At 41.2% G+C, this 14,594-nt stretch overlaps 1 protein-coding gene across 1 annotated transcript; it reads right to left on the reverse strand.

Annotated features, from left to right (window-relative positions):
• Nucleotides 1–516: 516 nt before the first annotated feature.
• On the reverse strand, nucleotides 517–11,534 carry LOC146428755 (protein-glutamine gamma-glutamyltransferase 6-like). The gene is made up of 12 exons (XM_085079108.1): nucleotides 11,327–11,534; nucleotides 10,733–10,972; nucleotides 10,082–10,200; nucleotides 8,788–8,916; nucleotides 7,427–7,604; nucleotides 6,478–6,613; nucleotides 5,986–6,089; nucleotides 4,963–5,205; nucleotides 3,967–4,293; nucleotides 2,816–2,973; nucleotides 977–1,110; nucleotides 517–671 (listed from the first exon to the last, which is right to left on the reverse strand). The coding sequence occupies exons 1-12, from the start codon at nucleotides 11,532–11,534 to the stop codon at nucleotides 518–520; spliced, it is 2,130 nt and encodes a 709-aa protein (XP_084935234.1). The 3' UTR covers nucleotide 517.
• Nucleotides 11,535–14,594: the final 3,060 nt, after the last annotated feature.

Below are 14,594 nucleotides of genomic sequence, written 5' to 3' on the forward strand. Positions count from 1 at the left end.
GCCCCATCCCTGGAAGTGTTCAAGACCAGGTTGGATGGGGCTTGGAGGCACCCAGGGATAGTGGAAGGTGTCCCTGCCCCTGGCAGGGAGCTGAAACAAGATGAGCTCCAAGATGCCTTCCAACTCAAACCATTTTATGATTCTGTGATAATTAAATTGCATACCATGAAGCTTATAAAACCAGTGATTTTAAATTATGTTCCTTGGAAATCCTGCTGCTATTATTGCTACAGGCTCTTAATGCTGAAAACCATCATACTTGATCCTCTCCTTCAAGTTAAATTATATAATGATTTCCACTGGTAAATGTATGTGTGAAGGCCCATAAAACAGGCTAGAGAATGAAAAAGGTGACACTGTCTTTACAGTATAGTGTGTAGAACCTTTTTATTAGTTTCCATTCTTATTACATCACTTTATTTTGGCTGAGTAATCTGCATTTCTGTGCTCCCAATCATAATAATGAATGAACACTGCACCAGCCTCATAAACAGGCAAAACTGTTGTACAGGTTATATCACTGAGCAGGAGCCACATCAAGCATCACAAATCCCTTAATGTCTGAAAAGCAGGTGGAAACCAAGTCCACCTGAAGCTGCCTGGTGCCACTCCTGTAGGGAATGATTTCAAATTGGACTGTTGAAGTCTCCATGGGGGCCATTCTTTCCACACTAAAAGAGAGAATGCATTAGTAAGTTAAAGCAGCTGAAAAATTCTTGCTATGTTTTCTTCTGAGTACTCAGATTAAAGTCTGTATACCATCTTTCCACTTTCTGAGCGTTGTGTAATTCAAAGCTTGGCAAAAGAGGTGTAAAAAACTCCATCTGCTGTATGGAGGGTACTAATATAATGGCATTTTGTCCAAGGTTGGTGCAAAAGACAGTCACAAGGTTGACAGAATCGTTTTAAAAACCCCACTGGTATTCCAGATTTTCCCCCAGAGTGAACAAGTTCCCAGCCAGAAGCATTTACATACTGGATTCGGAGTTGCTCTTTGAGCAGACCACTGCCTTCAGCTCTCAGGACACAGTCTGTCACCACATCAGACAGAGGGTTGGTAAATGTGACCTCCACGTTTACAGCCTTTTGTACCACTGTCGGACCAAGGACCTACAGAGAGACAATATTCTGCTCAGCCACAATATTTATCTCACATCTTCCTTGTGCTTTTCTCTTTTCATTCCCATTGCAAACCACTTACCCTCTTAGGCTCACGTGGGTAGGAAGGAGCCAGGAATTAGTTCACATGCATATTTTTGGGCAACAGAGGTCAGTCTTGAATGGGCCATCCAGTGTGGCTAAGAAACAGCAAACTGCTGTAGAATCTACCATTTAGTCCCTTTCTGAACCAGTTCAGTGCATAGTTTTATGTATAATACAGTATATGGTACTTGCCAGAGGGAGAACAGAATGAGAATGTAAGTATTAGTTTGGCATATATGGCTAACTACTAGAGACATCTTAAATTAGCTTTAACTAGCCTAAATGAAAGGTTTAGGATTGGAGAACATGGGAGGTGTGAGACAGAGGAGAATTGTGATGTCTCAGGGAAAAAAATGCAAATTAGCAAATAAACACATTCATTACCTTATTTTGCCTGAAATAATGTGAAATTGGCATATTTGGTTGTCTTTGTAGATAATGTAAAATTAGTTAACACAATCAAGCAGTCCATCTGCCTAACTACATTTGTCTATTACTGTTTCCATGTTTATAGAGAATTTTCAACCAACAGAAACATAAATGTGTCTTAAAACTTAATCAGTGAATTGAAGCAATGTAATACAGGTGCCTGCCCTACATCAACTGACTTTGTTATTTGCATGGTACAGCACAAAGACTTTGTAAAAAGTCTCACTAGAACTTGGTATTCAGAAATTGCCAGACCTGCAAAAATCCACACTTTTACTCCTGTGTGTGACCTTGCTTTTCTTGCATGCTACTGACAGAGTGGTTTGGGACAGCTAGTCTAGTCTGGAGGCTCTGAAAGACTCTGCAAATTACCATATTCCCTCTATATAATTTACAGTAAGATGAGCAGAGAACACTTGATCCTATGTGTGATACAGCATTTAAATGTGCTGTCCAAAACCAGTTCAGCTCATTTATGTGGATGTGATGGGCCATACAAACCCAGGACTGTCCCTGGACAAACACAGTGCAGGATCTTTCCTGTAGACTAACAACTGCTTTTTATTCATTGTACTGCATTTGTCACAAGTCAGTCAAAAGCAGGGGGAAAAAAGCCTCCAGTTTTAGTTAATGGCTTGGGGAATGTTGCATAAGGTCAAAAGTGACATTTATCCTGATAAAGAACTTGCTTTGAATATTGGTAATAGAGAGACTCACATCCCTGGGCATTATCAGCTAGTTGGTGAAGATGTCTTTGGTAAAAATCAGTCTTCCTAAATAAACTGGAAGCTATTGATCAGACTTTTCTAACAAAAGGGGAGGTCTAAATATGGATGAGATTTTTTGTCTGTCTGTATTCTTCTGCCTGTCCCTCCATAGGTAAACTTTCCTTGTAATTGTTGTAATGCTGAGACCTTTTCAGTGCCATCTTAACAAGCACTGGCAAGAATAACACAGCACAGCTATGCCATGGAAAGATTTGCTTTTCTTTAGTGTTTCACTGAAGAAAAGCAAATAATTTCACTTGTATCACATGGCCTATTACTACAGCAACAAGATCCAGTCTCCCTCAGATGTGATTTTACTTTCCATGCTCCTTCCCATGAGGAATAGATAGAGTTGGAATTCTAGTTGCTTCCTCTCCACACATCTCTCAAGGGTCACAGAGGGGACTAGCTTTTACCTTGATGGTGAGAAAAGGATCCTGAAGTACAATATCCTTCTCAACTAGAAGCGAGGAGCCCCGTTTGATTTGGCACACAGCAGTCACTAGGATCTTCCTGTCATCCATCAGATAGTTTTTATACTCGGAATAGGCGATCTTGAAAGAAATCTCTTTCACTGGAATGAAAATGGAAACAAAATTTCCCTCCTTTTTTTTCTGAATGCCAGCTATCTGCAAGATACCTGTGTTTTAAGGAGCAATACTCTATCACCCTGGGGTTGCACATTTGTGGATGTTGACACCAATAGACAGGAATGATGCTCATGGGTGACTTCTACTTCCATTTACATAAAACACTAAATGATCAGGTACAGTTTGGTAGCTGGACAGACCTGAGGATGGATATATGTGGCAATCTCTGCTGATGTTTTTTTTTCATTATCTGAAGCTGGGCATTGCTCCTTCCTTGAAAAGAGGGCAGAAGTGAGAAGGTGGGTTGGTTTAAATGCCCTTGCAGATGCAGCTGTTCAGCCTCTGCCTTGCACAGGGTGCACAAACAGAGAGTCTGTGCCAGTGAGGAAGGGAATGGGTCTCAGTACACAAAGAAAAAGAGCTTTTCTAAAGCTGGAATGGGGCAAATAGTTCTAACGTGTTATGTATTGGCTTGAGAGGGTAGTTCTATTTATCTGTGCTACATGTTTAATTTTTCAGCATTGTCCCTATGAAAGCAGGGCAGAGGCCACTCTCTGCAGGTGGCACAGCTCTTACTGCCATTGGTGGTTGCTGTCATGCTGTTGTGAAAGTCATGGGCTTGCCTTTCCCCATTTAATCTGTCTTTATACTTTGCTCATGGGGAGCTGGAAGCTCACTAATCTCCACTGTATGTCTCTTAGTTGTTCTCTCAGCAAAAAAGGTGATAATATAGCACCAATAGTGGCAGTGCTGGGACAGAAAAAAGGTCACCCTGGTCAGTCTCCCTTTTGTCAGTGCCCAAAAGCAAATGCTTAAGACAGGGAGAATAGGGGTGTTTCTTTTCCCCTGAATAGCTTTGACCTCGACTGTTTGCAGGTCATACCCTTCTTGAGCCAGTCTTTGTTTTCACGTGATTTGATCACAAGCCAAAACTATGTCTTTTCCTGCAATAAAAGCTGTAATAAAATTAAAATTACCTTCTTCAGATTCAAGTTTAATAGACCTATGCAACTGCAAAATCTCTGCCTTGGGTTTTCTGGTGTAGAGAATGGCTGAAGCCTTCAGTTTAACCTTTATGGTCTTGAAATCTGAGATCAAGTTTCTGAGTGTCAAGGTAAGGAGGATATCCTGGCCAATTACAGGAGATGCATCAAGGATCAGCTTCCCTGAGAAAGTGGGGGGTTGTGCAGGCTGTGCCCTTGAAAATCGTCTTCTAGGTCTTGGAATTTTGGTTCTTTTTCCAGGTCTTCTCACACCAAGTATCTTCAGTGCTTTCTTGTACACCTGCCTTTCTTTCAAGGATCCTGTTTTGAAAGATACCATGGTCAGAGACCTTGTGCATAGTGGATATTGTGCAGTGGAGCCATGAGTGATCTCAGAAATGTAGGGAAGCTGAGAAGGGAAAAGATACTCAAGAGAAGAAAGTGAGGTCTAATCTTAATGTGAATTTTGGCACAAAAGGAAATGAATATACATGGTCATGAAGGATGCAAAGTAAACTGCCTGTCAGCTTCAGGTGGCTGTTCATGGGCACCTCTGAGAAGCTGTGGGCAGTAGAAAGATAATTCATGGGAGAGCTCAATTCTGTGTAAGCTGGGGCAGTTGCCATCTTCTTGGAAACTGAGAAGGGTGAAAAAACCCTTTTGCAGAAATTCTCTCCAAACAGCTCTCCAGAATGGCTATTGCTGCATGTCGTAACAGAAACATTTTTACCAGCTGGTCAGAACAACTGGGACTGAATATTTTACAGAAGGGGCTTTGACTTTGGATCGAATACAGTAGTATTTTACCAAGGGCCACAAAGGCCATATTGAATCAGTATCAGCTGATAAGGAGCGCTAAGTCTTTGAAAATTCACAATTACTTGGCTCTAGAAGAAGTAAAGAAACTAAGGCAGTGCTCAGTCCAACAAAGGTCTAAATTCTTTTCATATCTGATCATCAGTGGTAAAACTACTGTAATAAAGAATTTACCTTCTGGATATTTGTAATTAGCAGTGACATCCACACGGGAGTTGCTGCCCACTGCTTTGGTACTGATAAATTTTCCTATCTTCCTGGTATCAGAATAAATTCTCTCTTTTCTTTTCTTGCTGTAGCGAATCCAAGTAACACAGTCAGCATTCACTGCTGCAAACACAAATGGGCTGTCATAATCCAGGTTCACATCCCCTTCTTTAATGGCTCTGGTGGAGGCAGGACCACATTGATATATTCCTGTATTAGGGAGAAGTTAAACAACATAAATCCTTATGCTGACAGAAAGAGGGAGAGGCACTCACTGCAAAGACACATTTGGGAGAAGTTAAACAACATAAATCCTTGTGCTGACAGCAGGAGGGAGAGGCAGCCACTCCAAAGACACATTTGGGTCAAGTGCACTGTTTTCATGTCTGTGTAATGCAGTAACACCATGCCCAGGGATCCCACATGCACTTTATATCAAAAGGTGGGATTGCAGAGGAGGTTGTTAGGGAGAGCTAAAGCTTCTTATGATGTGTGCTGTGAGAAATGTTCTCACCCTCTGAAGGTTGCAAGACTGCATGCAAAGCTGTCAGGTGAAAGGAGAGGATGTGAGGGATGTGAGCCAAGTCAGAAGTATAGTCATACTTAAGAGATTGGAATCAACAGTGCTGTGTGTGCACTGAGAAGAGCCAGGTTACTAAATTTGTTAGACCTGGTAGTGGGGAATGAGACTGTGTGATGTGAGAAGCTAAGACAAGCGAGGGTGAGATAAGGGAACTTAAGATGCGCTGGCTTTCGTGGAGACAGAGAATCAAAATTACAAAAAGGAAGAATTGTTATGCTAGTCAGCAGCCCAGAGGCTGACAGAAAAGCTCCCTACTTGGAGATTAATGTGGGTATTGCTTTTCTTGTGCACCCAAATAAATGCTACATCTACAGGGAATATATAGAAGAGAATTGTCCTGAAATTTCTGTGGCAATCTTTAGACGTAACAATATCTACAGGTTTTTTTCTATTTACAACAGTGTTACCTTTGCTTTTTTCCTGGGGTGTTGCATCCAGAACCTGCCACCCATCATAAAAAGAGCCAAGATCTCTTCTAATGAACCAGCATTCATTCCAGACATGGAAATTCCTGTAAGGGAAGTAGAATGCAGAATATCTGATTCATAGAACAATGCAAGAAATAATCCTAATTGAGTGAATGAAAACTCCTCTGTGGAGAGAGCAGCTGTTGTACTCCTTACACGAGTACCTCTTTCCCCTTTTTTGTGAGCTTTTTGTGCTTAGATCTCTGAGAAATGTTGGGATGTTATGAAAAAGAAATATTAAAAGGAAAATAATTCATTGCAGAGTGAATAATTTAGTTCTGGACATTCCAGAACAAAAAGCCAAAGGTGTGGTGTGGAGTTTTGTATCATTGGGAGTGTGTGGTTGGGGTGGTTTTTCAGGAGCATGATTCTAGATATTTTAATTAGTGGGGAATATGATGGAAGAAATATTAAAGAAATATGTATATTTACCACACACTGTCTTCACTCACGTGCAGGGTCTTCCCAGACATGTCAATGTACTTATCAATACTCAGATTTAGATCCTTGTCATGGGCAGAGTTGAAGTTTGTAATAACACGAGTAGGTATTCCCAAGCATCTCAGTACTGCAATATAAAATACCATAAAAGTTCTGTAAAGCCATTTTACAGATATTTGGAGAGCGTTTTTCTGGGTCAAACAGTCTAGTGTATGTCTTCAGTGGTGAAACACACCCTCAGAAATTTCCCTCCAGATATGATGCAAGTCACAGTCATTGTGTAAATTCGCTTAGAAGACTCTTCCACTGGCATTACATTCTTAGCTTCATGTCCTTTTAAATAAGAGTTAGATTCACCCATTTATTTTAATCTTTGACTCCTCATCCTGTTCTCTTTCCCATTTTCTCTCTGTTCGTTCCTCTGTAACTTGCTTCTTTTTCCCCTTAATGAGATGTACTTCTCAATTTTCCTTTGTATTTTCCACAAAGAGGCTCTTGTGCCTCAGAGCAGTTATGACTGGATACTGCTAGGATGAAATGCTTTTCCTGACTTGCAGCTCCATTTACAGGTTCTCAGAATTGTGACTTGCTTTTGTGCCGTCAGCAGGTAAGACACAGCAGTAGAAAACTGGCACTGTGAGGAGGTGGATTTAAAAGAGCACTGGTTTTCCTTGAATCCTAGCTTTGAAACAGGAAGCCTTTCTCTTTTCACCAGCCCAGCCTGGAAAACCCCTTTCATTTCTGTTTGATTACTCACAAAGCTAGGATGAATTATTACAACCTGTAAACAGAAGAGATTAACCCTTCATACATGGAGAGCAGAGTTTCTTCACTCTCCCTGTCAAGTCTAAAACAGCTTCAACGTTACTGTCCCAAAGTTCAAACTGCAGAACTCCTAGTGAGCTGCCTCTGTGTGTCATTTCCAGCCCTCCCTGTGTACCTGTGCAGGTGACTCCTGCGAAGACCCAGCACTGGCCATAGCGGACAGGTCTGTACCTGGCGCGGTACCACTTCCGGAGGATGCTCACACTGCCGCTCCACCGCAGCGGGTTTGTTCCCGAGCGGAACTTCCCAGTCCACTTCCCTTCCACTACTCCTTTTTCATCATTGCTGTTAACCTGAAAGAGTCCTTCTCATGAGAGAATTAAAGTATTTACAGGAAAAGAGAGGGAAGTAGTTAGAAGTGACCCTGTGGGTACCGCTGTGCTCATTGCCTGGGTGGTGGGACAGAGGATTTGATTCTTAGATAGAATTTTGTCTGCTCAAGTATCACAATGGGATCAGATTGTAGTCTGTGATTCAAAACTGCATTGTTTTCACTACAAGTGTTCCCAAATGTACTGACTGACACCTTTTTACATTTTCTCTGTTTCATCTATTGATCTCACCTCCTTGTGTGTTGTTACACTGTTGGACTGTGCATTCAGTGCTGCTTCACATTCAGTGTTGCTTCACAAGTGATTTAAATGGAAGCCTTGAAAAGTCCATCTTTTCCCTGAATGTGCATTTTTTGCAAATGTGCAGATAGTACATTTGCCCAAACTTAGATGTGGTTGCACATATTTGTGCACATCCATTGTAGAGCCCTGTTTAAGTGTCATGTGTGGTGATACAGGATGCAGTAAGTTCTTTTTTAATTTATTTTTTCCTTGAATATTCGTACTATTAGTAATGTTGTACATCTGAGTAGAGTTGTTTACTTTATGTTGAAGCTGAGAATGCCTAAAGTGAGTGCTGTCTAAAAGACTGGAAAATATCACAGCTGTAAAGGAGGAATCTCAGTTAAGGAATGTGGCGAGGCATGTATTATTTATAAACTGGAAAACGTTTCAGCTACCTAGTTGTGCATTTATGTGTTTGTGAGGATGGGTGTGTGCTGAGAAGTTGTAACTATGTGTTGCAGAAAGTATCCCTTAAGTGAGGAATGCTAAATTCAGACATTAAATGCAGCCATACCAGCACTGTTTTTCCAAAATATTTCATGCTTCTCTTGATGTTTGAAAAACTTTGCAAGTGATTTCAGAATAGACAAAGGCTTTCCAAATTAGTGAAAAGATCTAACGGGCTGAAAATCTGTTAGGAAAATACATGTGTGGTTCGATGTTCCTCAGAAGTTCTTGGAAACATTCCTTCAGTCATGAGCAAACTCTTGGGAAATCTAAATCTCCATTTTACCTATTTTGTAGCTATTTTCTGCTTAGCTACATCTATAAAATATTGAGGAATTCACACTCAAGCGTGGATGTGATTGGGGTTTTGTTGGTAGGTGCATTGACATCTGTGACTGCTGGATGACTTTACCATGGCACTGATAACCCTGCTCACGTAGACAGGGCTGTTCCGCTGGGAGACATCCGCAGCTGGATCCTGGCGGTGGCTCAGGCTCCGATCCAGTATAGCCAGGGAGATATCAAGGATGTCCTCCTCAAACTGCAATCAAAACAAGCAATAGATTAAAGGCTAATTGCATAAGTAAACCCACAGATAAGCTCCCTGCTTATTTTCCTTCTCCTAGCATGATAGGAAAATGTTGGGAATAGAGGTGTTTTCTGTACTGTTAAGGAAAATCAAGCCAAGGAGAAAACATAAGCATTAGGCTGCCAACTCTCCATAGTATTTTAAAGATGTCTGTGAGCACAGTCTGGGGCCATGGCCACTGACATTCACAAGGACATTTTGTGGCCTGGCGGCACAGCCAAGACCAGTGTGGGTCAGGCTCAGCAGGAGTCACACCCTCCCACATCCTGCCATGTCCCTTCAGGTACCCTTCTGTTACGAAATCTTACAATCATGGGCTGCCTCCACCTCATATCAGGTGATGTGAACTGAAAGAAACCCACAGAAATAATTATTGTGGATTAGGGTCACAGGGACACTGTTGGGCCCAGAGAATGCCGAAGTGCTCAGCTGTATATGTCCAGGCAAGGATGGCCCTTGACCTCTGAGACAGAAAGAAACTCTGGCCTTGTTTCATTTATTAGTGTAAAAGCAGCCACAGTGATCAGAAGGATCAATAGAAATGCTGTCTGCAAATGCTGGTGCAGTTGGAGGGCATGAAGTGGCCAGCAATGGTTTTGGCTGGCCTGGGGAGCTGTGTGATGGCTGCATGACTGGAAATGGGCTGCACTTCTGACTGCAGCAGTTACACTTGGAGGGCCAAACTCATTTTCGAAAATTCCAAAAGGAGTTGTTTCAGTTGAGTAGATTTGGGATATCCTTTTAGTGTCTTCTGCCCCATTACTGAACAGATTGTGTAAATATTTACATGCACTGGCTTTGCAGTACCCAGTGGCTTTCTTTGCACCCTACAAGCGTCAAAAACCAAGTACAGTTTAACCAGTTTGTGCAATAGGCAAAGGAAAACTAAAAGTGTGCTTTGTTTATTTTATTTCTCTATTAGCACATGCCAGACAGGGGAAATTATCCTGATACTGCTGTTATGTATTGATAAGTGAGACATATCTCTGCAAGAAAATACAAAGTGAGCGAGGAAGATTTAGCTTTTATACTATGAGATAATGTTTTTTTTCTCTTCAAGACCCTATTTAGCCACTATTCTTATTTTGAAAGTTCTGAAAGAGGTGATGCTGTTTACCTGTCCATAGTTCCAAGCTTCTTCTTGAATATCTTTTTCCAGTCCCTGAAATATGATTCCACTGTCATTCAGAACATACTCCTGTCGCTCCTTTTCATCAGCCATGTAGACATCATCATCTACAAGCAGAGTTAGATATGATGGCTGGGAGGAAATTGTTTTGCTGTAACTGAAAAACTCAAATAGAGAGCAGTTCTAAGGAACAGGTGAGACTGCCCATGCATTCAGACTTAGGACTCTCTGCTACACCTCCCTAATCATTTACAGAATGAGTACAATAAGCATGTACATAGAAAATAAGTACAATTCCTTGTGGGGCACTGTCTGTGTTCCTGTCCCTTCACTAAGCTCAGTATATGTCTTATTGGTACATGTTGCTTGTTTTACAACTAAATGCAAGAATCTGAGGAAAATAGTTCTAGAATGAATAGTTGGAATATTTACTGCCTCTGATTTCTTATCCTACAAGCAAGAGTCTGGGTCTTTGATGCCTTGAAGCACTGAAGAAGGGAGAAAACCTTATCCTTGATGTTGAGCAAGAAATCCCAACTTTCTGTAGCTGTGACTGTCAGATACACACTTTACTGTCACACCCAGATTTCCTGGCTGTGACAGTGACTTATTTGAAGGATGTGATACATTAGAGCATACCTGGGCACCAGGGATTGAAGAGTAGCACAAACTGGCCCAGGACTTTGGAAAAGACCTTGCTCCCAGCAAGGACCTGAAGTTTGAGTTTGTATCGTCCGATGACAGCATCAGCAGGGCTGAGGATGGTGAAGTTCAGGCAGCGAGGCTCACTGGGCTCTTGGGTTGCACTCCAGCCACTGTCACCCTCCTCAGAAAGGGTAAATATGGCCTTTGTCTGCTGGGATTCTGCTGGAGATGGTCCTGCCAGAGAGAATGGATGAACTGGGGATGATAGTTTATGAGAGGTGAAGGTGCAATATGTTCAGGGACCAGAATGAAGATAACATGCAGTATTGCAGAAAAAAGGAATAGAGATACAGCCTTGTTTTTGGAATGAGGATGGCTCCTGCCTTTCCTGTAGTTATTACCTTAAGTGTCTCTTCCCTTGAGGTATAGATCAAACTTTAAAATGGGAACTCCTAAGCCTGAAAGGACAACGAATACTGATTGAAACAGGACGAAGCTTAATGTTTCAAGGATGGGCCACATAGACCTGTAAGGTACTAGTATTTTGGAGCTGGAATAACCTGGATATGAGTGTCATGGGGAGATTACCTGTGCTTGCAATAAAGGTGAAGTTGTCCCAAGATTGTGCTGTTGCTTTGAGGTTCAGAGAGATGTTGAAGGGCTGGCCTCTCCTCAAGATTACTTCTGTGCTGCTGTAATCAGAGGTGCGGTGTGCAGCTTTATTTAGTTTGGGTTGCCAGTTGACTTTTCCAATCTTTAGGGCTAGAAAGACACAAGACGTGTTAATTAAACACATTTTCCTTCAGACTTGCTCACCTTTTCATTGTGTCTAATGTACTGATTTTATTATATTTATATATAGCTGGCATTGTGTGCTGTAGGAAAAGAGAAAAATCCATTGTTATTAAAAATTGAAAAAAAGCCAGGGAGTTAGATGAACAGCTAAAATATGTTTTCTGTAGGGTTCTTTCAAAAAGAGAAAACACACTCAAAAATTCAAAATTCAGAGGATTCATCTTTGATTTAAACAAAAAATCAAAATATTTGGTATTTAGACAGGACTTTGTTAAAGTCTGAAGAGACTGTTCTATTCCTCATGTTCCTGCTCTTTTTCTGTGGTGATATCTAGTTCCCATGATGTTTTATAGATATACAGAAAGCAGTATTGAAGCCCTCATTAGAAAGTGCAAGGCTGGTTCTGGAAACACTGCCTGACAGACGATGACTGGAAGGTTGCTATCTTCAGTATGGAACTTGCTTGTTATCTTCTCACATATCTTGTATCTCAATTAATTTACAGTCTTGTAGCTTGAAGCTGGGTGTTATTTCATACTCTGCTGGAAAAAGATTACAAGCAGAGGAGTGGCATATCTCGAGGCAGTGCTATGGGTTGCTCTATTGTATCATGATAGGTTGCCCAATGTCAAAAATGGGGCACTGAAGCTCAGATTACAAAAGCTTCAAGCTTTCTCTTTCCTTGATAAGTTAAAAAACCCTCAAAACAACCAACAAAAACAAAGCGGAAAAAATACAGATCTCTCTGTGAAAACAGGTGTTTGGAAAGTGCCCTTTCCCAGTATGATATTCCAGAGGAGTTTTAGGTGAAGAAAACTTCCTCTCTTGGCTAGAGCTTGTTAACCCTCTGAAGAATAATGGTGCTGTAAGCAACATTTCCAATATTTCACTGAACCAAGAAAGAGGCTGATATCTGAGAGACTCTGTAGGGTTCTACTATAATAATAGAGAAGGTGAAATTTGAGTTTTCTGCTGCATTTGCAGCACAGAGTTATATTCTGTGAAGGCTTCATAAAAGCAAAATTGTACTCATTTTTCAGCTTTTTGGAAGAAATGTGCATTTCCCAGGCTTCAGTAAAGGCCTGGAGCAGGTGACTTTCCTGTAGTCTGTGAGCATAAGCATGTGTGAGTGTTTTTAGTTAAGGGTCTTGCTTCAGATGTGTTACCTGGAGACACAAATTCCTTTGGCAGGAGTGTGATGTTAGAGTCACATGATGTAAAATGCCTAGAAAGCATGTTGCTTGCATCATCACTTCATTTTCCTGACTTAAACATGTTTAATTGAAAGGGACCTACAGAAAGCATCATTCCTAATATCAAGTCCTCTAATTTAAGAGTGATTTAGAAGGTGTTTCTGAAGGGCACTTGGAGTCAGGGTTTGAAAAGGAGGCAGTTTGCCTTGCTGCCCTTTATCTGTGTTTATCCTGAATCCCCAGGCTCTGTGGGGCAGGGAGCAGCACGTGCTGTGAGCTGTGAAGGGATGCAGGAAACTGAGAGTATTTTGCACATGTGCAAATAAAAATGTCATGCATAGAGGATTTAATGGCACCCCAGCCATGGGCTTCACATTAGTGAGATTCTGGTGTTTAAGGACCTAAACAATGCTGCTAAAGACTTGCAGAGTGGAATGTCACAGGCAAAGACAACAATGTCCAACAGAGGAAGAGGGGAAGTGTGGAGAAGTAGAAAAGATAAGGAAGGCAGTGGATAGCGTTGGTTTGCTCTAACAATTTGCTCCATTAATAGTTTGATTTGCCTTGCAAAGTTCATGGTTACACAGGCATTTCTAGAGCATACGTGCAGAAGATCAGAAAAAAAAAGTTCTATATATGGGGCAAGAGTGCAATAAAGCTTGATGCCAGTCTTTTGTCCATGTGAACCTCAAATTTATCATTCTTTTGGTCTTCAGAGTTTCAATTTCAATCTTTTTTTTTCCTTCTTCTTTCAGTGCCTATTAGGAAAACTTATTTTCTATAATTCTGTCAGTGTACAATTGGCCAAACTTCTAAAAATTCGTTTGGGTATCTATCCTGTAATGGACAGACATTGGGAGCATGCTCAGAAGGAAAAGCCTGGAAAAGTTACTGCTGAAGATGCTGATCATGATGCACACAGGGTTCTCTTTGCCTTTGACTGAAAGCTGAAGCTGTAACAGGAAAATATCTTTAGGCTAAGCGGTAGATAGAGTCTGTGTGTGAGTATTCCATGACACATGTGTCTAACTAGAGATCTTTGCAGTCAGCATTGTTTGCAGTTTGCAGCGAGTGCAATCCCATACAGACAAGCAGCACTCAGGCTGACATAGCCCCTCTTGGGAGCCCAGAGGCCACCAAGTGACCTGTCTGAGGCCAGGCTTCATTTGTTCTTAGACCCTGAGATTTCCTTGCCCCAGTCACTAGCCAACAGTGATTAGATGGTTGCAGAAGCACTGAATAGAGCAGTTAATTGATATGGTAGAAAAATATTTTCTTACTCTACTTTTCTGTGTTACTGGGAAAAAAAATAGGTTCAAGACCCATGATAATAAAAGAAAAAATAAAATCAGGTCTAGAAGAATAACCCATAAATACATTTAACCTAAAAAGCCTAAGTTGCTGAGAGAGCAGCTAGATGTAAATTTACCTCATTTCCTCAACAAATATTGTTCATCTGGATTGGAAGAGTGATGTCTGGAGCCATCAGGCTGGATGAACTTACCTGCCATAAGGATTCTTTCTTCTTTTCCACACTGGTGCGTAGCTCAGGTTATGGTTACAAAAGTGTGCAAGAGCATTCTAAATCCTCTTCCCCTGGAACCAGTAATGAAAGGTTCAGGACTGGACTTAGGCTGGAGTTTATACAAGCTGGGTGTGACCTGTGGTTGGTAGTTACTGTTTTTGTAGTGATATCCTACGTGAGCATCCACTGATGACTGCTTTAATTGCACAATCTTGAATCCAATTATCCTTATGTAAAACTGGTGAAGGACTGAGGAAAGATGGTAATCGGTATTCTGGTGTTTTAGAGAGGAAGGCATCCCAAATTGGGTGTAATGAAGGAAATATTATCTTAAGTTGGCAGA

This window comes from Lichenostomus cassidix, chromosome 20, assembly GCF_008360975.1.
Source record: "Lichenostomus cassidix isolate B80296 chromosome 20, HeHo_3.0, whole genome shotgun sequence".
Classification (NCBI taxonomy): domain Eukaryota; kingdom Metazoa; phylum Chordata; class Aves; order Passeriformes; family Meliphagidae; genus Lichenostomus; species Lichenostomus cassidix.